This window comes from Macrotis lagotis, chromosome 4 (assembly GCF_037893015.1).
Source record: "Macrotis lagotis isolate mMagLag1 chromosome 4, bilby.v1.9.chrom.fasta, whole genome shotgun sequence".
Classification (NCBI taxonomy): domain Eukaryota; kingdom Metazoa; phylum Chordata; class Mammalia; order Peramelemorphia; family Peramelidae; genus Macrotis; species Macrotis lagotis.
Window position 1 is genome coordinate 92,795,844 of NC_133661.1, and position 26,860 is coordinate 92,822,703.

General features: G+C 36.0%; 1 protein-coding gene and 1 pseudogene across 2 annotated transcripts in view; both read left to right on the forward strand.

Annotated features, from left to right (window-relative positions):
- Positions 1–26,860, forward strand: part of RGS10 (regulator of G protein signaling 10) — a 77,575-nt gene that overhangs the window by 19,437 nt on the left and 31,278 nt on the right. For both annotated transcript variants that reach the window (XM_074233537.1, XM_074233538.1), the window contains exons 2-4: positions 1,845–1,963; positions 2,651–2,737; positions 21,477–21,620. In XM_074233537.1, coding sequence (XP_074089638.1) covers positions 1,845–1,963; positions 2,651–2,737; positions 21,477–21,620 — 350 coding nt within the window. The remainder of the gene's footprint in view (positions 1–1,844; positions 1,964–2,650; positions 2,738–21,476; positions 21,621–26,860) is intronic.
- LOC141521217 (WD repeat-containing protein 5 pseudogene) lies at positions 3,600–15,860 on the forward strand (annotated as a pseudogene).

Below are 26,860 nucleotides of genomic sequence, written 5' to 3' on the forward strand. Positions count from 1 at the left end.
ACCTAATCTATAGCATCGATTCACCACTATTTCTTAACCACTCCCAGACTGTTATGATCTTTATCACTTTGTAAAAAGTTTGAAATATGGTCCTAATAAACCACCTTCCTTCATTTTTTTTTAGGTTTTTTTTTTTTTTTGCAAGGCAAACAGGGTTAAGTGCCAAGGTCACACAGCTAGGTACTTATTAAGTGTCTGAGACAGGATTTGAACCCAGGTACTCCTGACTCCAGGGCCAGTGCTTTATTCACTACGCCACCTAGATGACCACTACTTCATTTTTTTTCATTAATTCCTTTTGTTGTTCTAAATAAATTTTGTTAATCTTTTTTCTGGATCTATAAAATAATTCTTAGTTTGGTATGGCAATGAATAGGTTCTACCATTAACTATTAATATTTCTCTAGTTATTTATCTGGGTGTGAAGTGTTTTACAATTGCGTTCATATAATCCATAATAATTTATCTTGGCACATGGACTCCCAAATATTTTATATTGTCTGTTATTTTAAATAGAATTTCTCTTTCTAAATCTCCCTTCTGGGTATTGTCGGTAATAATATAGAAAAGTTAATGAATTTTATAAGTTTATCTTGTTTCCTGCTACTCTACTAAAGTTGCTAATTTTTCAACTAGTTTTTTAGTTGATTTTCTAGAGTTTTTTAATTATGCCATCATATTATTTGTGAAGACTGATAGTATTGTTTCTTCATTGTCTAGTCTTCTTCCTCCAATTTCATTTTCTAGCCAGCATTTGTAGGTCAATATTGAATAATAGCAATAATAATGGATAACCTAGATTCATCCTTGATCTTATTGGGAAGTTCTAGTTAATCTCCATTACAGATGCTTTCTGATGGTTTTGGATACCACTTATCACTTTAAGGAAAGCTCTATTTATTCTTCCTTTTAAAAAAATTTATTTAAAGCAATGGGATTAAGTGACTTGCCCAAAGTCACACAGCTAGGCATGTCTGAGGTCTAATTTGAACTCAGGTCCTCCTGACTCCAGGACTAGTACTCTATCCACTGTGCTACCTAGCTGCTCCTAAGCTCCTTTTATTCCTATGCTCTCCAGTTTTTCTTTAAAGTAATGAGTGCTTATTTTGTCAAAAAGTGTGTCCTGCTCCTATTAAGATAAATTCAGTTTGATCTTCTAATTTTTTCTTCAGACCATCTAGCTTTTTTTTCAATCCAGCTAATTGTGATCTTGGGCACATTATTTCTCTCTAAATCTCAGCTTCTTCCTCTTCAATATGAAAAAAGTTTTCACTCAATGAACTCTGAAATTCCTTCTAGCTCTAACATTTTAAATTCTATCCCTAGCTATCCTGTAACTATAAATATTGCTAAAAATGATTTATCTTAAAATAATTTATTTTTTAAACGTTTTACTGTTTTCTTAATTGTCATTTGGTTGTGACTGGAAGTTTAATTTTTCTGTAGAAATAAATTTCCAGTGAAATGAAAGTAATCTGGGAGTGGAAATTGGAGGATTTTTAAAAAATATAAAATAATGGGGAAAGAAATCAAAGGAAGCTGTTGTTTCTGTGAGGTGTCTCACCTTTATTTGCTATCGCTTTGATTCTCCTACTAATCATAATAGTTGACACATAGTAGGTATTTATTGATTAATTAGTTTTACAACTTCCTTTTTCTTGATTTTATGTAACTTACAATTAGTAGAATCTGATGAGAGGATTGTCAGATCATAAAAACTAAATGATAATCTTTTTTAGTTGATGAATTGACAAGGTAAGGGAAGGAATTTAAGACTTGAAGTAGGTGCAGATGGTGTTGAACAAGAGTTTTTAAGCAATATTCTGCATCTTGTTTTTTTTCAGATATACATGATGGTGATGGGACTCCTAGCAGCAGTCATCAGAATGTTAAAGGCACAGCAAAATGGGCGACCTCCTTGGAGAACTTGCTTGAAGATCCAGAGGGAATTAAAAGATTTAGGGTTGCTATTTTTACTACTGATATTGACATAAAATGTTAAGATGATCAGAAAGATGTCTTAAACAAAAAGACCAGCAGGGCGGCTAGGTGGTGCAGTGGATAGAGAACTGGCCCTGGAGTCAGGGGTACCTGAGTTCAAATCCAGCCTCAGACGCTTAATAATTACCTAGCTGTGTGGCCTTGGGCAAGCCACTTAACCCCATTTGCCTTGCAAAAACCTAAGAAATAAAAAAAAAATCACCTCAGATTTAAAATTATTTTAATTATTTCTTTCATAGATAAAGCTTGTCTATTGATATGTTTTTCTCCTCTTTTAGAAATATTCTTGCTTTTAGAGGAATGTACTTTGGAATGTACTTTGTTTAAACACTGTCTAGAAAGAACGAATATATTTTCCATTTCAATTTACTTTTGAGTAATTTATTTATTGGGGAGGATTTTTAAAGAAACTTGCCCAGTTTTTCCTTTTCCTTATGACATCAGAATCAGTCAATCCAAATGCTTATAAAAACCTAATAGGAATTTTATTAGTTTTTAAATTTCTATTAAAAACAAAGGCATTTACTGTGGACTTATTGGAACATGATTACAGTGTTGATTAGTTGATCAGTTCCATGTGAAAGAAAATTTAAAAAGAGAGAAACTAAATTAAGAGAGCATATAATGTTTTTATTTTGTTTCTCCTCAGGAATTTTTGAAAAAAGAATTCAGTGAAGAAAATGTCTTGTTTTGGCTAGCATGTGAAGATTTTAAGAAAATTCAAGATAAGAAACAGGTATTTCCTTCAGTGTTGTTATCAGCTAAGCATTTTTGTAATATTCCCTTGGGTTATATTGTTTTTCTCCTTTAAAAAAAGTCAAAATAGGTTTGACTTGAAGAAATTGGCACCAACTATTTGGAATTTGACTTGTTCTATGTATTTTGGAATGGATTAGAGCATTGAATTTGGAAAGTGAGTTTGCATCCTAATATCACACAAGCTGTGTGATCTCAGACAAATCATCATCATCATCATAATAATAACAGCTGATATTTATATTGTGTTTTTCCAGTTTTAGAATTTTTTTTCCTTGTCACAACCCTGTTAAGGATTGTGTTGCAGGTACTATTATCTTCATTTTACACTTAAGGAAATTGAAGCTGAAAAGTGACTTTCCTAAGTTAAATAGCTTATGGGATTTAGTTTCTAATTCTAGATTGTGTTACTTTTTTTTTAAACTTATTTATTTTGAATTTTACAATTTTTTCCCTAATCTCATTTCCCTCCCCCCAGCCCCCACAGAAGGCAGTTTGTTAGTCTTTACATTGTAGATTATGTTAGTCTTTCCACTATACCATTTTGTCTTTATCTTTCACTGAATCTCAGTTTCTTCATTTGAAAAATGGGGGTGGGGGTTAGCTAGGTGGCACACTGGATAGAGCACTAGGCCTGGAATCAGGAGGATCTAAATTCAAATCCAACTTCAGACACATGATCTTGGGCAAGTCACTGAACCCCAATTCCTGGCAAAAAATAACCCAGAGGCCGCTGCTGCCACCGCCACCTCCACCTCCACCTCCACTTGGTCCTGGCGGGCGCCTGGTCGTTGGTCCTCGGCCAGGCCCAGCCGCGCTGTGCTCCCCATGAGCGGCGGAGGCTGAGGAGGCTTCGCCCCGAGCGGAGGTGAGAACCATGGCAACAGAAGAAAAGAAACCAGAGGCAGAAGCCACAAAAACACAATCTACACCTTCCTCATCAACCAATCAGAGCAAGCCTGCACCCGTAAAGCCAAACTACGCATTAAAGTTCACACTAGCAGGACACACTAAAGCTGTATCTTCGGTAAAATTTAGTCCAAACGGAGAATGGCTAGCAAGTTCTTCTGCAGATAAGCTCATTAAAATTTGAGGAGCATATGATGGAAAATTTGAGAAAATAATATCTGGCCACAAACTGGGAATCTCAGATATTGTCTGGTCATCAGATTCCAATCTTCTTGTATCTGCTTCCAATGATAAAACTCTTAAGATATGGGATGTTAGCTTCTGGGAAGTGTCTAAAACACTGAAGGGTCACAGTAATTATGTCTTTTGCTGCAACTTCAATCCCCAATCGAACCTCATCGTTTCAGGATCTTTTGATGAAAGTGTAAGAATATGGGATGTAAAAACAGGAAAGTGCCTCAAGACTTTGCCTGCTCATTCTGACCCAGTTTCGGCTGTTCATTTCAATCAGGATGTATCCTTGATAGTGTCGAGTAGTTATGATGGTCTTTGTCGAATCTGGGATACGGCATCAGGTCAATGTTTAAAAACACTTATTGATGATGATAATCCTCCTGTATCTTTTGTGAAATTCTCTCCAAATAGTAAATACATTCTTGCTGCAACTCTGGACAATACTCTTAAGCTATGGGACTACAGCAAAGGGAAGTGCCTGAAGACACACACTGGTCACAAGAATGAGAAATACTGCACTTTTGCTAATTTTTCAGTCACTGGTGGAAAGTGGATTGTGTCTGGATCGGAAGATAACCTGGTCTATATTTGGAACCTTCAGACAAAAGAGATAGTACAGAAATTACAAGGCCATACAGATGTTGTGATTTCAACAGCTTGCTACCCTACAGAAAATATCATTGCATCCGCTGCATTAGAAAATGACAAAACAATTAAATTCTGGAAGAGTGACTGTTAAGTCCTTCCGATATCATGTTAGAGACTTTATCAAGAAGAAGTAGATCCTCTGAGGCAAGAAACTAAGATTTGGAATTGGTTTCTTGGCCTAAAAGGAAATCAATCCCCCTTTTTCTTCCCTGGAATGGGTAGTTTGGTGAGAAGAGGCAGCATTTGCCTTATTTGACAAATGGATCTTTTCTTATTTTTTTTTGTTTTGTTTTAAGGGGAAAAAATTTGCTTGTATTACTAGAAGGTCCCAAAAGACTTGGTGATGCTTCTTGCCAACTCTCCTGATGCTGTCAGAGGAAGAATTTCAATCTATATTGTGTATAAATCGAGTCAGCAAAAACCTGAATTTTTAATTTTTTATTACAGAAGGATAAATTTCATTTCATCATGAATTTTTCCTCAACTAAATGTTCTGTAATTTTTTAAAAAGATATCACTTACCCACTTCTAACTCTGTGACCATATTTGGTATGTAAGTTTTTGGCCTTCTATTCCCCAGTTTCACTGACCTTGTAGTGAAATATCTTTTAATCTTCTGTATAGTTTACCTCTTGCTATGTATGTTTAATAGATACTATTATATCACAAATTGTCAACTTCTCCCCCCCCCCCATTAATTCCTGCTTGTAGAAGTTCTCAGCACATTTTGAAGTCTTTCTGGGGAAAACAAAACAAAACTTAGAACATTGTAAAATTTTTCAATGTAAAGACAATTTTGTATCTTTAAAGTTCATGGTATAGAACTGTTAATGGCATGACTGTATACTTCAGCCTCGATATCTTCCCGTTTGTCACACTCTTGTTTACACATCTGACAGTACCATGTGCTGTAATAAAAAGGTTGGATTTTGTGTAAAAAAAAAAATAACCCAGAAAAGAAAAGTGGGCATAATAATATTGTCCTATTCATTGTCCTATTGTCATGAGGATCATATGATATAATCTTCATAAATGCTTTGTAAATATAAAATATCATAAATTACAATACTGTTTGTGTCACTCTGAATAAGTCATGTAATCTCCCTAGTCTCAGTTTTCTAAGCTGTAAAATGAAGAGACTAGACTATGACCTCAGAGACCTTTTCTAGCTCTAGCTCTATGGTTCCGTTAATTTAAAAAAAAAAACCTGATGATTTAATCTAGTCTAAAACTCTTGAAGACTAAAAAATTAACCAGGAGTGGAAGGAATTTCCTGTGCTAAATAAATTACAGGTCTAGACTCTCCAAAATAATAAAATGAAATTTTAGAGTAAAATAATTCTTTATGTCACCTAGAGTTTGACTTTGGCTATAGCTTTTGTTTTTTGAATAAATTACAAGGATACCTTTCCCTTACAGGGCTACATTAAGAATGCATACAGACATAGTAAATGGTAGCCAGATGTTTAGAGATAAAAGCCCATTGCATTGTTTGATGCATTGTCAATTATTTAATATCAATTTTATGAAGCATCATACAGTTGGCATGCACCCCATTTAGAACATTTCCAAGTGTTCTTCTTGGCAAATGTGTGTTCTATAATATATTAGGCAATTTGTATGGAGGTGACCTTAAGTGGTGGCCATAGGATGCATATCCATGGAACAATTCTGGTGATGGCTTGTCTTAATTTAGCTTCATAGATCCTCAGGAAGCATATATATCTTCTGTAAGTGGGACTGTATTGAGCTGATTTTTGCTGTATTTTGATGGTCCTATGAATTCAGATTACTAAGGCAATAGGGAAACCAAGTCTTGGAAAATCAGAATGTAGTGGCAAACTGGGTATGGTTACATTGCCATTGACTTTAAAGTGGCTGTGCACAGATAGGTTTTAAGTTGGAGAGAAGCATAGAAGTTTGAAAAGATCATGAAAGTAGTCCAAGTTAAACCAAATCCTCACACTTGAAAGTAAATAGCAAGAGGGGCAACTGGAAGTATAGTACTAGCCCTGGAGTCTGGGAGACCTGAGTTTAAATCTGACTCAGTCATTTACTACTAGCTGTGTGATCCTGGGCTAGTCACTTAATTCTGATTGCATCAAAATAACAACAACCAACTATTATTTAAAAAAGAGAAAAATAAATAGCAGGGATGAATTTCCAGGTCTGAATTTATGAGTTGATATTTTAAGCCCTTTGAAGTTTATACAACCCTTTCATATGGTGATGTGTGATCCTCATGGCAACCCTGTAAAGAAGACACTAGAGGTATTACTCTTCACAAATGAGAAAACTGAGGCTCATACAAGTGCTGATCACTAGTTACATAGCATGTGTCAGAGACAGGATTTGAATGCAGCCTTTCTTTTGACACTATAAGTCATGAGTTGAGTGCTCTTTTCACTAAATCATGTTATCTCCCCAATTTCATAATATGTGCTTTAATATTATTCACATTTTGAAATTCTAAGGCATCCTTAAAAAGAGCAATAAATTAGTCCTCTAGTCCTTAGGTAAAAGTATGGATTGGATTGAGTGGTTCTGTTCATATGTCTACGGTCCTTCAATTTGAAGTGACTTAATATCTTTTTTTTTTTGAGATAATCCATTGGACAGGTAATATTTTGGTCTTTAAATTCCCCAATAAGTCTGATTCCATTGTATGGAATAGTTCCCTCATATGTTTCTTAGTAAGGTATTCATACCATCTGGGAGTAAATTCTATTTTGTTTTATGCCACACATTTTAGGAAGGATAATCTGGATTAGAGGTTATTTAGAAGAGTAAGATCAGGATGCTAAAGGGCTTCAAGGTCAGTTGAGCAGGAGTTGAAGGAACTGGGACTGTTTAACCTGAAGATGAAAAGATCTTCATGGGGAAAGGATGGGGGAAGATGATTCCTCTCGTCAAATTACTTGAGATTGGCAGATGGAAAAAGGATTACTTTTCTGTTTGGTCTCAATGGCAGACTTATGTGTAATGAATGGAAATTGAAGAGGCTAATGGAGAACAATTAGAACTATCTAGAAGTGGACTGGATAGGTAAGGATGGGAGAAGTGGGTGGGGAACAGGGGAAGTGGTTCTCCCTCCTGAAAGGTATTCAAGTGAAGTCTGGGTGGCTGTTTTGGGGGGTATGCTCTCATAACTGACATCTGCATAATACTTTAAGATTGACATAATCATTTAACATTACTTAATTTGGGTTTCACAACAACCTTTTGGGGATAGGTGGGTATTATCGGGATTATAATTTTACAGATGAGGAAATTGAAGCTCAGAGAAGGGTCATGTGACTTGCTCATGCTCCCGTGCCTGTTATCCTGCTCTTTGAGAATCCAAGTCCAACTTTTTCTCTGGTAGCCCATTGTATTTTTCTCAGTTTTCTAGAATCTAGAGAACATTTTTGTTTGGTCATGCCTGGATTATACACCCTCTGAGATTCTGTGATTCTGTACATTTCTGCAGTGGCAGAATTGGACTCATGTGAATTGAAAAATTATGCCTATCACATTTATTACCACTCTGGAATTTTTCCATGTTTTTTTCCTGCACTGGCAAATGAAGGCAATTATCCCCAACCAAAACAAAATACAAAGAGCAACTAACTTTGGCCTCAATTATTTCAGGCAAAGCTGAAAACTGACTTTGTCACTGGTCTTTTAAAAAGTAGATTGTTGAGATAATTGTCTCAATTCTCCTTCCTGTTTCTGACACCCAGACACAGTTTCAAAAGTGCAAGAGACTCAAACAGTCCTGAATAGATAAGTATTCGTTAGGATTCTTTCTTTAGAAAAGCTACTGATTTGAATCCTACCTTCTACCCTAGGATCCTTTCCTAGTGTCCCTCATAGGGAGAAAAATGGTTTGCTTTTTGTTTTCTGTTTGTCTTTTATATAAATATAATAAGACTAAGAATTTAAAAGAGCTAAAAGAACTGAGTTCTTAGATGTTCCTGCTCCTGACTTTTGATTTGATGCTGTTTCAGCTGCTGAGAATTTTAGGTGGTACTTATGGAATAGGAAGGTCTTCCCACAGTCTGCTTTTTTGTTTCAAATGAAAGTGATTCAGTACCCTTACGTTTGGAAAGGGCCTTGTAGACTTGAAAATTGCTATATGAATATTACATTTATTTTTATATTTACCATTATTAGGATTTCAGTTATTTTTCAGTTGTGTCCAGTTCTTTGTGATCACATTTGAGATTTTCTTGGAAAAGATAAGGAGTAGTTTGCCTTTCCCTTCTCCAGTTCATTTTAAGATGAGGAAATTGAGGTAAACAGGTTTAAGAGACTTGTTCAGAGTCACACACAACTAGCAAGTTTCTGAGGTCAAATTTGAACTCGGTTCCTTTTTGACTCCAGGGCCAGTGTTCTATCCATTGTACCACCTAGCTAGTATTAGAATTAAGAAGATATGATGTAAGTTATGCTTCTTTCACACTACTTTCATAATGCACCATTTCTTTCCCTTTGAAACCAGACAGTGAGCTGTCAAACTGTACTCATTGGTTGAGTGTCTAACCCTCAACAGAAGGTGTTTCCTTCATCCTGATTCCCAAGAGTGTGGAAGGAGGAAAGAAGGGTGAATGGGGTTGGCCTTTTCCTGACATTCAGATCCTCCAAGAGTGTGCACCGAAAGGAAAGAAACCCAGTCAAACCAGGGAACCTGAATGATGATCTAGGGAGAGTCAGACTCAAGTGTATAATGTCAGGCCTGGAAGACATGAGAAATTTAGAGAAGGCAAGTCAGTGGCCACCTTGAAGTTACACTTGGTAGTAAGTCTTTTTGCAGTGATGGAAACAAAGCCCAGATCTTCCTACTACCCTCTTCACTTGTACCGTACTTTTTTTTTAAATAGATGATAAATTACCAAACACAAAAGCATTACTAACAATTACAAAATTAATCTGAGAAAATAAAATGAGCCAAGAATTTTTTTTGTTATAAGCTCATGTTCAATCAGCTTTTTTTTACTGTACTATGATATGGAAATGCTTATTTTATTCCAGAAATTCAAAATAAAAATTTAAAAAGTAAAGAAAACTTTAAAAAAATTTCCTTTGTTTTTAAAAATTACTCTGATTCTCTCAAGACTTACATGAAATCAATGTTGTCATCACACTGATCCTGAATAGTCAGCTCAGAACAGTCTTGAACAGGAGAAGCAGCACATAGAGTGGGTCATTTTGAAAAAGATGGTATTGGTTACCTGGAGGAGACTTATCTTGTTGATAATTTCAGATGAAAGTATTTTTTTTGGTGAAAATTACTGTCTAATTGTTATTTAAGTGCTGAGTAGATGCTTATGTACATCCTTAAAAAGAAGTGTGGAGGCTTTACATTATACATTGATATTTTGTTATCACAGGTGATACAAGGTAGCTCACCTGAATAAATTAGATGCTTTCATAGGTCTTGGGGAGGGATTTTAGAGTCCATCTAATCCAACACTTTCATTCTATAGATGAGGTCATTGAGATCCAGAGGAGGGGAGGTCACATAGCTGGTAAATGATTAGACTGGGCTTTGATTCCAAAGCAGATGATCTTTTGATTTCACCATCAGAGATGCTCTCCTTAACATAAATAATATTGATGCCTTGACTTTATGAGCCTTATGCTCTTTAAACAGTTCCTATATCTTATTTAATCCTTGTAGCGTAACTTAAAAGCAGATAGGGGAAAATGTTCTTTCTATTTTAAAAGATGAGGAGACTGAAAAGCCAAAAAGGATTGTCTAAAGTAAAAGAGCTAGTTTATTTTTAAGATTTTTTTCTTTACCTTTTTTATCTTTTTTTCTTTTGTTTTTGCAAGGCAAAAGTTGTTTCCTTCATCCTGTGCCCAAGGTCACACAGCTAGGTAATTATTAAGTGTCTGAGGTCCGATTTGAACTCAGGTCCTCTTGCCTCCAGGGTTGGTGTTCTGTCCACTGCAAAAGAGCTAGTTGATGACAAAGACAGTTGTTATTACTGTTGTTCATTCATTTCAGTTGCTTTTGATTCATCATGACTCCTTTTGGAGTTTTCTTGACAAAGATATTGAAGGAGTTTGCCATTTCTTTCTTCAGCTCATTTTACAAATGGGGAAACTGAGTTAAGCAAGGTTAATTAACTTGCCCAGGGTCACACAGTTGGTAAATGTCTGAGGCTGGATCTGAATTCAGGTCTGCCTGACTATCTATCTATCCAATGTGCCATCTAGTTGGTTGGTTCTTGTCCTTCGTTTTTTTTTTTTCTAAGGTTTTTGCAAGGCAATGGGGTTAAGTGGCTTGCCCAAGGCCACACAGCTAGGTAATTATTAAGTGTCTGAGACTGGATTTGAACCCAGGTACTCCTGACTCCAGGGCCGGTGCTCTATCCATTGTGCCACCTAGATGCCCCTTGTACATCCTTATTAAAGAAGACCAAAATTACATCACTGTGTTTGAGACAAATTACAGTGTGTATGACTGTGCTGATCACCTTGCTGCTCTCTTGACAGAACTAGATTAGAATCTAAATTATCTGACTCCCAGTCAAGTACTCTTTCTGCTGCATTACACTGTGGGAGGTTCTTTATAAGACTGGAAAATACTTTTCAGTAATTATAAATAGGCAATGCATCTAAAATTTCCATGAGACTTGGGTTCAAGGCTAACCTCTGACACATACTGGTTGTGCAGGCACATAAATTAACTTCTTGGTGCTCTGAGGAAACTCTGAGACTCTAAATTGCAGAGAAGGTACTAGTCAATAGAATTTCTTCAGCTGGGAATTCTCTCAATTAATGAAATCCTGGACCTCTCCCCAACTCAACCCCGTTTCCTTACAGCAAATCTGGGAGGGAGGTACACATATACATAATGGAGTATATGTATGTGTATGTATATTTATCTATATAGGCTATATTTAAGCATTGTAAGGATAATTGAACTAAGGCACAGAGATCTTAGTGATTTTTTTTTTTCATAGTCACACAACTGATTGATAGGCAAGCTGGGACCATATTTTCTGATTCTAGGTGTGGTTCTTTCTATACTGTGTTCTCTTTCCTATCTGTTTTTGTGTTTTCCGTCTTTCTAAGTGATTGCATATACATATTTCTCAGCTCCTTACCCCTCCCCCCCACCACATATCAACATTAAGGATTAATCTGTAGGGCATCTAGGTGGCACAATGGATTGAGCACTGGCCCTGGAGTCAGGAGGACTTGAGTTCAAATTTGACCTCAGATGTTTAATAGTTTCCTATCTATGTGACCTTGAGCAAGTTACTTAACCCTATTGCCTTACAAAAAAAAAGGATTAATCTGTAGCTCTCTTTTTATTTAAGTATATCATTTGCAGTCATTTGAAGGAGAGCTCTTTACACCCATAACTAAAGTTGTGAAATGAAATGAATTGTTAGTATTTGTATTGGGTGGTCAGACTTCTAACACAGCTTAACTATTTTTGTGATTACTTTATATTTTTAAACATTGTTTAAAAGTGCTTCTTCCTCGTGAGTTGGCATACAAGATATATTTAACAAAGTAGCTTTTTATCTCTTAAGGAACCATAGAGGAAGTCACCAGACTATTTTTTAAAATTCATTCCTGATGTAGCTGAATGTGTATGGTTTATGGTAGAATTTAGAGAAACAGTAAACACCTCCCAGTCCCTCTCCAGCCCCAAAATCTTGTTTGCAAAGTTGGATGAATGAAGAAATGGAGATCACTAAAAGCATAGAAGAGAATTCCAAGGTTTTTCTAATAGAAGTATTAACAGGGTATTCATTTTAGTACTGTTATGAACTTATTACAAATGGACCTGGATCCCTGAATAGTGTTGCCTTTTAGGATTAATTAAGTAGGAATAATGAACTACTTCGAAGTGATTACTTTATCTGAATTTGCCCTACCATTTCCATTGGACTAGAAACAGTAACCATATTTTATACAATTATAACTCTGAATAGTGCACATTTGAATATTTTACTTCAGAGGATTCCTTATTCACATTAATCAGGACTTAATTTCAACATGGATCTTGGGAATGTATGTTATATCTTTACATTATTTTGGGGTTTTTTTGGTAAATTAATGTGGACTTTGTGTTGGACTATATTTCTGTTGTTAAGTACCAGACCACATAATAAAAGATAAAAAAAAAAACTCTTTGATTTTATAAAATGGGCATATTGCCTTATGCTAACTTTTAAGGCAGAAGTACTTTTAAGGAACACATAAAAGTATCAAGCATAATTCTTGACCAATAGATGCTTAATGATGATTTTCAGAAAGAGTAGATGACCTCTTTAAGCTTCATTATTAGGCAGTGCATGGAATGAGCTAACAGTGGGAAATATTTCATTTTCAAGGTGTGGTACCCTTTAATGGTGGCAAAGTTTCTTGGTTTTGGAATCAGAAGATCCGGTTGAGTCCTGACTCTGATATTTATTAGCTCTTTGACCTTGGCCAAGTCATTTAACATCTCCAAGCCTCAGTTTCTTCATCTACAAAGTGGAGATGATAAATTATCTACTTAGGGGCCCTGGACAAATCACTTAACCTTTTATTGCTCTAAATAATTCTTGTAAGCTGTCAGTTACAAGGAATGTGCCAACCCAAATTGTGAGAACTAATCTCCCTTTACAGGCATTTCCTGTACAATTAAATCACAAGTACAGCTCTTAGTCCCCAGTTTTTACCTCATAGGATGGTTGTGAAGAAGCCACTTTGTCAAGTGCTCTATTCATTTGTCCCATTATTAGTGGAAAAGATAAAAACATGCTTCTCCACAAATTACTATCTCCTTTTCTTGACCCCCAGGTTCCCCTGTCAATTGAATATGTAGGGCTACAATTTGTGAGCTTCCAGATCTAACATTTTGGAATTTTTAAGCATGTGAATAAGGAGCAATGCATTGTGGTTTCAGTTGTATCTAACTATAGCACTAATAAATATAACAAATTTATTTTAATTTTGTTTTTTTTTGTTTTTGTTTGTTTGTTTGTTTTCTAGTTTTTGTAAGGCAGTGGGTTTAAGTGGCTTGCTCAAGGCCACACAGCTAGGCAATTATAAAGTGTCTGAGGTCAGATTTGAACTCAGGTACTCCTGACTCCAGGGCTGGTGTTCTATCTACTGCGCCACCCAGCTGCCCCTAAATATAACAAATTTAATGGCAAAACTTGTTTATCACAAATGATTGTGATTTCCTTTATAAAATTGGCATAAGCATAATTTTCAGCCTTTAATTTAAACTTCAATTCGACCATTTCTAGAGGAGGAATAATGAAATTCTTCAGTCATCTGTTGTGTCCAGATGAATTGCATCTGGATGAAATTGTATCTTCCTCTATGCTTTAATAACTAATCTTTAAGAGTTTCTGAGTTCAAAAACTTTTCAGCTTTAAGTCAACCTAACAGTGAGCCTCTCCATACTTAATGAGTCTATTCTGCTACTGCCTCCAATGTATGCTTGTTGTTTGAACCTAGGCAAGTCATTTAATCTCTTAGTACCCCATGTCACTCTCTAAACCCTCTAAGTTGTTTTGAAAATTGTCAATCTGGGAGGAAAAAACATTTTATTAAGCACCTATTTTGCACTATGCTCTTTATAAATATTTCAAACAATCCAGTAAAATAGGGCTATTGTTATCCCTGTTTTATAGTTGGGGATGTTGAGGCAGAGAAAGGTTAAGAGACTTGATGAAAGTAAAAAAACCAGTAAGTATCTGAGATGGGATTTGAATTCAGGTCTTCTTCTAAGCTCAGTACTTTAGCCACTGTACCACTTGGCTGCTTCAATTCTTCTTGCTTTTCTCCTCTGAAAGACAGAAGGCTGTTGTGGAATGATCTTTGGACTTGACATTAAGAGACTTAATTTTTTTTCCTGGCCTCTGACACTATAACTGTATTACCTTAGACAGATCATTTCACATCTGTCTCAGTTTTTTCATCTGCAAAATGTCAACAATACATGCTCTGCTTCTGTCATGGTTTTTTTCTTTCATAGATTTATTGTGAAAAAAAGCACTTTACTGATCTTAGTTGTCTATAATGTGTTGTTATTCCTAGCAGTCATATCAATCAGTCAGCAAACATTTATTACTTCCCTATGTGCCAGACATTGTATTCTCAGTGTTGAGGATAAAGGGCATTTATTAAACCTAGAACCAAGGTCATTCTCAGTTTTCCTGGTGGTTGGAGGGGGGGGGATGAAGAAGGGAAGGCTTAACTACAAAGACTTACTTGACTAAATCTTTTTTTTTCCCTAATAGAGCTAGTTCAGAATGTTATTTAGTGCCGTGGGAAATGACAGGTTCAATGTTGTGTCAGGGAGAGAACACTAGATTTCGAGTGAGAGAGGGGCTCAGCTTGGCTTAACATCATGTGACCTCGGACAAATCAGTTACACTCTCTGTTCCTTGTAAAATGATGAGATTCAACCAGGCGATCTCTAAGGTCCCTTTAAGATCTGAGTCTATGATTCTGTGATTTTATGGTTTGTCATAGGCAATCTTTACAGAAATGCAGGGTGACCTCTTGTCATAGAGGCTGTAATGAGCATTTGTGATTAATTAATTTAAATATTGGCTTCTGAGTTCTCTTATGGGCTCTGAGAATCTGAAATTCATCTGACATTCAGAAAAGTCATTTTTAGCCAATTACTAACTAACATTATAGGAATACACTAAAAATATGTTAGAATCTCAGAAATTAAGGCATGGAAGGGGTCTTACAGAATGATTTACTAAGTTCACATCCTGGTCCTATTTACTACCTACATGGCCTTAAATAAATTAGACCTCCTTTCTGGGTCTCAGTTTTCTTGTCTGTAAAATGAAAAGATTGGATTTGGTAGCTATCATGAAGGTCCTTCCCAGCTTGGACAGGCTTGAATGGTACAATTGTGCCACAGGGACACCAGTCCTATCTGCAGGCATCATAGGAGCTACAACAGGGTTAACAAAATACCAGAAAATCCACTAAAATAACCAGACATGCTTCTTCTTTTTTTGAACTGTTCTGTGCTTGAACACAGAGGATTCCCGTGACTTGTTTGTGGTTGACTGTTTAAGTGTTTCCCTTTTCAGTCACATTTCCTATCCCAGGCCAAGATAAAAACAGCTACTGAAACTATACTGGCTAAAATGTACTTCACAAAAAACACAGAAAATGGGGGGGGGAATTATTGGTTACAAGCAAAGCTATAATTGGGGTATGGAGAGTGAGCAGGTTCTTTATTGCACTTTGACTTGACTACTACCATATTGTTATGGTAGCTGTGTATGGAAGTCCTGAAGCATATGTATATATGTAAGATATGTGCTTGCATGATGATACATACACAAGAGACACAGTATATTCTACTATATACATGCATTGTGCACATGTTAGCTTTACAAGCACAATGTGAAAGTGCACACACGGACATGTACATTCAATATACCTATGTGCGTGTATGTATATAGATAATATATATGTATGTATATGTGTCTCATTCTGCATCTTTATCATTACTTCATTCAGGAACTGGATGCATTCCTCTTCATTGGTCCTTTGGAATCATGCTTGGCCTTTGCATTGATCAGAGTATTTAAATCTTTCAAACTGGCTATTTGAATAATGTTAATGTTATAGTTGATATAGTTTTCCTGGTTATCCTCACTTTACTTTGCATTAGGTCATACAAATCTTCCTAGGTTTTTGTGAAATCATCCGTTTCTTATAGCACAATTATATTCCTTTCCATTATTTTTCATGTTTTTCAGCCATTCTTCCCATTGCTAGACAATCCCTTAGTTTCCAGTTCTTTTTAACAATGACCAAAAAAGACTTCTATAAATATTTTTAGTACATGGGGTCTTTTTCCTCTTTATTTCATATTTTGTGGAATATAGACCTAGTAGTATTAGTGAGTCAAAGAGTATCCAGTCAACTTTTTTTCAGGGGTAGAAATATCATAGATCTAAATTGCTTTCCAAAATGGATGGATTAGTCCATAACTTCACTAGCTGCACATTAGTGTGCCTATCTTCCCATAGCCTATCTAACTATCATCATTTCCCCCTTTTTTGCTTATGTTTGCCAATCTGGTGGGTATGAGGTAAAACATAATTTTTAAAATTTTCATTTTTGGAATTATAGTGATTTTGAGCACATTTTCAAATTGGTTATTGATAGCTTAGAGTTTTTCCTCTGAAAACTCCTTATTTAAAATCCTTGACCTTAACTTACTTGAAAGTGGTGTTTGTTCTTTTATATTGAATCTATTTCTTATATATCTTGGATATGAGACTTTTATCAGAGAAACTTGCTGCAAAGGTCTTTTTCTAGTTAACTTTCTCTTCTGGTATTAAATGCATTGGCTTTCCTCAAAACTTTAATTTTATTGAATCAAAATTATTTTATCTTCTCTGATCACTCTTTATACTTTGATAATGGACTTTTTCCATATTTATAATTACAAAAAGTGTTGACTTCTTTGCTCCACTAATTTTTTGATGTCTTTTTTTACTTCTAAATCTAATGTCCATTTGGACTTGTTAGGATATATTATGTGAGTTGTTTTATACCTAATTTTTGCCTTATTACTTTCTCTTTTTCCCAGCAGTTTTTGTCATATAGTGAATCTTTATTGTAGGAGATATGGGGTCTATGAATTTATTCAACACTAGACTATTATATTTGCTTTATTTTGTAAGTTGTGTTTCAGTAACTGGAGTCTCAATTCTTTAACTTGCACCAGAAAGTTTTGATAATGTTGTATAGTTTGAGAACTGGTACTACTATATCTCTTTCTTTCCCATTTTTTCAACATATCCCTTGAGATTCTTGATCTTTTATTCTTCCTGAATTTTATTCTCTTTTCTAGCTCTCTAAAGTAAGTCTTTTGGTGGTATGGTTGATAAGACACTGAATAAGTCAATTAATTTAGGTAGTATTGTTCTTTTTTACTATATCTATGAGCAATTAATATTTTTTTGGGTTATTTAGGTTTATCATTATGAATTCTTTTCATTCTTTTTTTTTATCTTTCACTTAACATTGGGTTTTATTGTGGAGTTAAACTCTTCTTTTTTGGTTTAGATCTTGGGCTACTTTCAAGCCATGTAATTTATCATGTTGAAATTTTTTTCCCTGGTTTACTCAGAGCTCTAAGCTTCATTTTCTGGGTTGGGTTTGCAAACTCATGTGAGGATCTGCTTTCTATAATCTTGGGTGGCGTGACTGGGTCCTGCTTGCCTGGGTATTGTAGTTCTCTGCAGAAATTTCTTAGTTTTAGCATGGGTTTCTCCTGGTTTGACTTAGGTGTTATCTCAACTTCTTCTTTGCCTTATTCTTGCACAATCCAAATCTGAATCAGACTCTGTGAGTGGCCTCCAAAAGATATTGATTGCTCTAGTAGGGGCATACTCACCTTGGAAATTGCTGTTTCTCACCAACAGTCTGCTATGGCTTGGGCATGGACTTCCTTGGGTGCTGGTCTGATCCTGTTTGCCTTTTGTCCTGGTGTGGTACTGCTGGGTTCTGAATGTCCTATATTGGTCATGCCTTATCACTTCTTGGTCTTGGTCTCTAGCTGTTTTGGTGCTATTGTAACCCTATCTCCTATGATTAGGGCATGGACTGAACTGATCTGTGCTAGATTTAGATTTGACCCCATTTCCTGCTGGAGGTGTGGGTAACTTCTGCACTGGGCTTTCCACCTACTAAGCCTTCACAGGTCTGGAAATCTTGTGAAATCCTAGATTGGAGAAAGTCTTACAGTCCTTTCTCTTTGGTTTTCTTTATAGTTATTCCTTCTGGTACTTTTTTTTAGAGCATTCCTGGAGAGTATTTGTCAGGGTTCTGGTCTCTTCTAGATCTTTATACAGTTTTTTTTTTTTAGGTTTTTCAGGGCAATGGGGTTAAGGATATAGTTTCAATGTAGTCAAAGGCTCAAGGTAATTTTTTTTCATGCATGAGTAGGCATAGGAGACAAGGTGGTGCACAGAAAAGAGGGCTGTCTCTGAAGTCAGAGGATTTGAGTCCAAATCCCAACTCTTCCATTTCTACCTATGTAGAAATGTACACTTCCCTCACCTCACCCCAACCCTCCAACTCTCCCCTCTGATGTCGATGACTTCCTTTTAAGGCCCTTTTAAGCTCGCATTCTGTGATCTCTTGTTATTGTCTTTGACTGGAGTGAATCCCCCAGTGAAGAAATTTAAGAACCCCATCTCCAAGTCTTTCCCAGGGCAGTCTGTCATTTCATTTATGTCAGATGGGTAGCAGCAGTTTCCTGTTAGCTTCCCTAAGGTGAAAGATAATAAACATTTGTAACTATAAGCCTATGATTAAATTGTTTTTTTTTTTTTTGCAAGGCAAGGGGTTAAGTGGTTTGCCCAAGGCCACACAGATAGATAGTTATTAAGTGTCTGAGGCCAGATTTGAACTCAGGTATGCCTGACTTCAGGGCCGGTGCTCTATCTATTGCACCACCTAGCCGCCCCCATGATTAAGTTTCTTAAGATCAACATGATGGAAATACAAAGAGAATCGGTAGTCAATGAGATTAGTTACCTACCAGCTTTTGGTAGCCCATGTAACTTCTCACACCAAATAAACAATTCATTTACACTTGACACAAAAATTCGTATTTTGTTCAAGGGAAATGTGATATTAAAAAAATCAAAACTCTTTCCCTCAGACAGTATGGCATAGTTATTTTCTTAACTCAGAATGAAAGAAAAGCTTGAGCTGAATGGTTTCTAAGGTCCCTTCTGCCTCTATACTATGAGAATTTCTGTAAATTACTACACAATCCTTCCTACTACCTCCCATCTTTTTTTTTTGTTTGTTTGTTTAATTGGCTGATCCACTATGGAGAAATTTTGGGAAGAATCAGAAAAGAACATACAAGCTGAGAGAAAAGGCTCAGAGGTTTTTGATGTACAGTCAACAAACAGCTCTGTATTTGTTTTTTTAAACAAAGCACACTACAATGTAGTTGATTCATTGTTACAAGAATTATGTAACAACAATTACTCTGCGTTTTAGATATAATAGCTAACTTTATATTGTACTTTAAAGTTTGCAAAATATTTTGTGTGTGCAAATAATTCATCCATTACTTTATTTTAAAAATTAACTTGTTTAGTCTTTGAATGGGAAAGCCCTTTATAAGAAGGTTCTCATTTGTTTCCACAGAACACAGCAGGACTGTTTCTGGTTTTTCATTTTATGTTTAAAAGTACCATAATTCCTCATGTATAAGATACTCCCATGTATAAAATGCAGCTTAATTTTGGGGCCTGAAATTTAAAAACAAAATGTATTACATAGGGGCGGCTAGGTGGCGTAGTGGATAAAGCACTGGCCTTGGAGTCAGGAATACCTGGGTTCAAATCCGGTCTCAGACAGTTAATAATTACCTAGCTGTGTGGCCTTGGGCAAGCCACTTAACCCCATTTGCCTTGCAAAAACCTAAAAAAATAAATGTATTACATAAAGTTATTGAACTCAAGTTTTATTCAGTTTGAAATTCAAGGACCTTCTGCTCATATCTTTCAGGCATCGTTTGGGCAAGTCTGGCTCATGGCATGCTTAGTTCATTCTGTTTCATGAGCCTGAAGCACTAGTGTCCTTTGAAATCAATCACTTCTTTTTCATCAGCAATTCTTCTTGTCTCATGCTGAATCATCTTTGTGTACTCAGGAATTCCAATGACCCTTTGCTCTTCAATCCATGTCTTCCATTCCCTCTCTAACTCAGGCCATTTGGCTGCCTTGCCTTTCCTGGCCTCCTTCTGCTGTGGTGTCTTCAGTAGGGTTTCTTCTAACCATAACGAGGATTGTTTTCTCAGTTGGAGGAGGACCAAACTGATGTTCAACAGCACGATTTCCATTCACTTCTGCAAACTGGATCACTTTGTTGTTGTTTTTTTTTTAGGTGTTTTTTTTTTTTTCAAGGCAAATGGGGTTAAGTGGCTTGCCCAAGGCCACACAGCTAGGTAATTATTAAGTGTCTGAGACTGGATTTGAACCCAGTTACTCCTGACTCCAGGACCCGTGCTTTATCCACTGTGCCACCTAGCCACCCCCAAACTGGGTCACTTTGAACTTGAATTCAGCACTGGACAAAAACCTTTTCTAAGCCATTTCTGGGCAGAATGTGGCAAAACGTCTAATATATACTGGTAACAAAGGCAAAACAGTGAGTGCAAAGACAAGTACAAAAAGGTGGGAAATGTAAGTAAAAAAATCTGCAATCACTGTATAAGATGCTCCCAGTTTTTAGACCTCATATTTTTGAAAAGGAGTGTGTCTTATACATGGGGAAATACAGTATGTTATATTTTTCATTGTTTAACATTTTGGTCTAAAAACAAAAATCATTTGGTCTTAGTAACATGTTGAACCATCAAGATTATCATATGAAAAGTATGAATATCTGGGGCTAATGCAGTTGAGCATCGATTTGTCATTTTAAATTGGTGTCCTTAGCATGTAGCATCCACACACTGTTCATAAATTGTCACCTGTCAAATTTTTGTTGAATTGTTGTTTTTGAATGATGTAAGGTTTTTTAGTAGTCTAACCCACTGATGTTCATATCATGTGTCTATTTAATTGCTTCATTTGGATAGTGATTTAACCCTGAAAACTTATATACAATAGAGACATTGCTTCTGGTCTCATCAACATTTTTGGGGGCAGGTCAGTGTTTCGTTAAGAGTAGCTACTTTTTTAGCTGTCATTCTAAAAGAAAATGAGGGTTAAAAGTTTCTATGTCAAGTATAAACTATTTAGGTCATAGTCTGAGGGAAGAAGCAGTGGAGATACATTATTTTATTTCACATGGCTGTTCCTTCTGGCTGCCATACACATAAGTTTAGGTGATGTTGACAAGCCTGGAAGGGCTGTAGAATAGCTATGTTAAACAGATAATAGTAAATGAATCTTTATTTTGCTTTCTTGTAGATGCAAGAAAAGGCAAAGGACATTTACATGACTTTCTTGTCCAGTAAAGCCTCATCACAAGTTAATGTGGAGGGACAGTCTCGCCTAAATGAGAAGATACTAGAGGAACCTCATCCTTTGATGTTTCAGAAGCTGCAGGATCAGGTAATGGGGCTCCGTTTCAACTGATTTAAATTTTTTTTTCAAATTTTGCTTATTGAGGGCAATGGGGTTAAGTGACTTGCCCAAGGTCACACAGGCAATTATTAAGTGTCTGAGGTCAGATTTGAACTCACTGTACCACCTGGTTGCATCTAATTTAAAATTTTAAACAAAGTTCTACAATACCATTCTTGATTTAATATTATCCTTTATAGAGAAGTGACAGATTTAGAATACAGGATGAGAGCAAGGTGTTGTGTGTGTGTGTGTGTGTGTGTAATCATTGAAGGAGTTTGTTTTCTTTGACTATGCATATTTGTTTCAAGGAATTTGCTTTTCTTTCTTAATGGAATGGGGACGTAAAGAAGAGAAGAGATTTATTTTTAAAAATTAAGAAGTTGGGGATGGGTTGCTAAGATATGAAATGTTTCAAACACTTTCAGATGAAGTTACTGTAGTTTTAGTTTTACTTAACTGTTTTGCTTTAGTACAAGAGACCTGTCATAAAGAGGAACTAATTTTTAAATGTTTGTAATATAAAAATGAAACATAATAGTAAAAAACCCAAAGATCTATTTTCTCTCCCCTTTCACTCCTTCCTTCCCCATAAAATTGGAGAATATATATCCTTGTAACAAATTATAATCAAGCTAAGCAAACTTACATTGGCCATCTCCAAAAAAGCATGCCCCTCAAGGTGGGGAAGTTATAAATTTGAATTGATAGAGAATCATAAATGTAGACCTTTGAGGCCATCTAGTTTATCCCTCTCATTTTATAGATGAGTAAACTGAAGCCCAGAGAGGTTAAAAGTCACTCTAGCTCATAAGAATAGTAAGAGGCAGAGCTAGAATTTGAGTTTGAATTCATTAAAATATTGAAGTCACATGTTTTTAACACACATACACACACACACACGCATGCATTTATGTTTGTATGGTATCCCAACAGTCTTAGGACAGTTTTACCCTTTTAAATTTAAAGCTGGGGGTAGCTGGGTGGCACAGTGAATACAGCACTGGCCCTGAAGTCAGGTGGACCTGAATTCATATCAGCCTCAGATACTGTTTGACCCTGGGCAAATCACTTAACCCTAATTGCTTGAAAAAAAACAAAATAAAGTTGTAAGATATAAAATTTATTGAGTACTTTCTTTACTACAAATATATGTAATGGGATGTACAGATATTTTTACATTTATCATTTACAGATGAGGACCATGTTCACATGGCCAATATATCAAGATTCAAACCCAGGTCTCTAACTCAGGGTTCAATGTTCTTTTCACTATATGATACTTCTTATTTCTGTTATGTGAGAAAAAAATCAGTTATTTGCAATAAATCATTCCCTAGTTGATGCTTGATAAATGAGGTGACTATATTTCTAAGTTTATAGCTATGGGTTATCAGAATATTGCATTAATTTTACTTTATTCTATAGTTCCAAAATGGCATAAAGTGGAACAACAGTGATATCCCATTTGAAGAGGCAGTTGAGAATATCATTACATGTGTGAGGTGAAGAACATTCCTTCCTGTGGTACATTCATATGAAGACTGGCCTTTGACTTAATTAGTTATCAAATATTTGATTTTAGGTCTAAAGGGACTGCAAAAGTCATCTAATACAATCCCCTTATTTTAAAGGGATATCCCACTGATCGCTATATTCCAGAGGCAGAATGCACTAAAATGAGCACTTCTTTTTTTCTGGACATCATACTTTTCTTAATGAAACCGAAGACTGAATTGGCAATTGGGTCATCTGGGTGATTCATGTTATAAGCTTGTAAGTCCATGGAAATCTTCACACATGCTACTGGTTAGTTTCATCTCCCTTTCTGTACTTGTACAGTTGATTTATTTTTTTAACCCAAGGACAAGACTTTGTATTCCTCACTATTATGTTTTTTATTATAAGAGAGAATGAAATTATTTTATGTTATTTTAAAGAAAAATGAGAGTGACCTAGCTTGTGAAAATCTGGTCTCATGTTATTAAACAGTTGACTGACCAGAAGACTTTGAAGGATAAGAATTTTTTCTAGCTACATATACAAAAAGGCATCAAAACAGAGACTGAAATAATCAGAATAATATTGGCACAAGTAAAGAAACAGATGGTTTTATTCAGTCCCACGCTATGGGATTGAGCCACATGCAGTAGTGTGAAATACAGGTGGCAAAGGAGGGAATTTTAAGTGATTAAAAATTAGCAACTTCTATGTCACCTTGCTAAATCCTTTTGACTGAAGAGACAGAAAAGTTCATTGTCTCCAAGTATTGTCTTTATAATCAGGACTAACTCTAAAAGAAAATTTCCAAAGACACTTTGGGTTCCCATTTCACTTCTCTAAAATTCTGGCTCTAAAGGAAATTTTGTTGGCAGCTACCAAAATACACTTTCAGAATGGTCTCTAGTTCTCTTTCTTTCCCAAAGGGCCTCCTACACAAGTCCTGTTTTCATAAGTAAAAGAGAGAAAAAACAAAGCAGGGGCATGTTTCAAATTGATGGGTTTCATGTAGTTTAAAATAAAAGTAAATCTCAGCAGATTTGGCTTTGCATGGAGCCTCTTGGCTTTGTGTTTGAGCCATCAGAATAGATTGTTCTGCACTTTCAGTTCTCCCAGAACATACTCATTGGGGAAAATTTAGATTATCTTTAGTTCTGAATCCAAGTACAGAAGAACTTCACTTATCTGAGAGCCTCAACCATCCAGAACATAGCTAAGAGACTGAAAGAAAAAAAAAAGACCTTTGAGTGACTAAAAATGGATGTCACAGAGCTCATAAACAGGTTATTAAGTGATTATTCAGTGTCTGCTCTTTTACAAAACTAGAATTTTAACAAATATAGTGTAGTTACTTAGCCCCTCCCCCCATCTGATTAGACAAAGTAAAATATAGTGGGTATGGGACTTGTTAAAAATCCCTAAACAGGTTGGTGGCACACCAGTGCAGGGTCTGGGGCACGAAGACAAATGTTCTGAGTTCAAATCTAACCTCAGATACTTACTAGCTGGGCAAGCCATTCAACCTTGTTTGCCTCAGTTCCTCATCTCCAAAGTAAGCTAGAGAAGGAATCGGCAAATTATTCTAGTATCTCTGCCAAGAAAACAAAAGTCAGATACAACTGAATGACTGAGCAACAAAGTATACATATTCAATACATCTGCATTTCTCCAAATTATAAAAAGCAGACATGGGGATTTCAAACTCAAACAGTTAACAAAGGACAATCTCAATTATAAAATAATGAGCATTTATTAAATGTTTACTGTGTATCTGACACTGTACTATATTCTGAGGATATAACAAAAGGCAAACACATGGCCTCTCATGAACCCCTCAAGGAGCTGGGGAGACAAAATGCAAATAACTATGAACATACAAGATGAAAGGTAATGCCAGAGGAAAAACACTAGTATTGGGCAGGGTTGGATGGGAGGTGGTGCAGAAATGGAAAATTCTTCCTGCAGAAGATAGATTTTGACCTGAATCTTGAAGGAAGCCAAGAATCAAATGAATAGGGGCAGCATTATGGACCTGGAAGACAAACAATGAAATAACATGGAAATGGGATCTAGCATGTTATACTCCATGGACAGCAGGACCAGAAGACAGATTTTAGAAGGTTTAGAGGAGAATAAGAGAGAAGGACTTAATGGTAGATGACTTTCTAAAGGAGTTTATCCTTGAAGTGGAAGAGCATAGAATTTTTATTATAGTTAGCTGAGATAGTTGGAATGAGTGAAGTGTTCCTTTGTTTTGTTTTGTTTTGTTCTCCCGGGAATGGGAGAGACATGGATGTTTTTGTGAGTGGCAGGGATTAATCCAGTTTATTAGGAGAGATTGAATATAAAGGAGAAAGTATGGAAGAAATTGATAGAAATTTGTTGGAGAAGTTGGGAAGGAATGTGATCCAAGATCAGGTTAGAGAGATTAGAGGAGAGGGAAAGACTGAATAAAAATGAGATTAGGAGTTGGAATGGAGGAAGAAGTCTTGGTGAAATGTGGGGCAAGATTCTCAGCTGAAAGGGTAGAAGGAAGTGTGCCAAGAGAGAGACTTGAGGACAGATGAGAAGATTTGGGCTCATTAATCAGTTAGGGATTAATGAATTGTTTGTCTTGCTGCAGTGAAAACCCATTGGAGTTTAGATAATATAAATTGCAATGGGTCTAGTCAGCATAGTTTCATGATTTTGTCCAGATCTGTTCAGAAGTTCATGAATAAGAGTTTACCAAGTGAATTTTGGGACTAATCCAGGGTTGGATTTAGCAAGGGATGATTAATGATATGAAACAAGGGTATGGGGATTTGAGTTTGGGGATAGAGTTGTGTTGGTTTATTAAGAGAGGGAAATGGGGCAGCTAGGTGGTGCGGTAGATAAAGCACTAGCCCTGGAGTCAGGAGGACCTGAGTTCAAATTCAGCCTCAGACACTTAATCATTACCTAGTTGTGTGACCTTCGGCAAGTCACTTAACCCCATTGCCTTGCAAAAAACTGAGAGAGAGAGAGAGAGAGAGAGAGAGAGAGAGAGAGAGAAATAAGAAAGGAGCAAGAATATTGGTTGTACAGAGTCACTGGTCTATGAAAGAAAGGTGTGATTGGAGGCCAGAGCATGAAGAACAGTTAGTTCAAAGGGAGATCTAAAGAAAAATATTTTGATCTAATAAAGAAATTTTGGAGTTCATGAATATAGAAGTAAAATCTTATGACTAGTTGCACGATCCAGGATGTGACCACTTCTGAAGGTGTCTGAGGTAGAGGAAGTGATGGGAACTGAGTAAATTGAGGAATTGAGGAATTGGGAAGCATTAGAACATTTAAGAGGATATCAGTATTATGAAAGGGACCTAAGGGGGGGTTATCCATTTCATCTCCTTCATAAAGATAAAGAAACAAGTCATAAATGGCAGAGTGAAAATTGTAACTGTATAGATATTTTTTCTTTTAACTCCCGCAACTCTATGAAAGGTATCACACAAATGATTATCACCATCTTACACAGATGAACAGAGTTCACTTGTGCTGAAAACATTAAGTGAATGATGTATCAAAAATTTTCCTGACTCATAGTCTGGTGTGCCATTGTTTGTGAATATCTTAGGATTGTATTGTTGGGACTGAATAATCATTACAGTCCCTTTCAAATGTCTTTCTCATTTCTTCAATTTCCTCAATTTCCATTTAGACAGTGAATACCTAAATGTTGAATTGAACTGAATACTGACAACAAT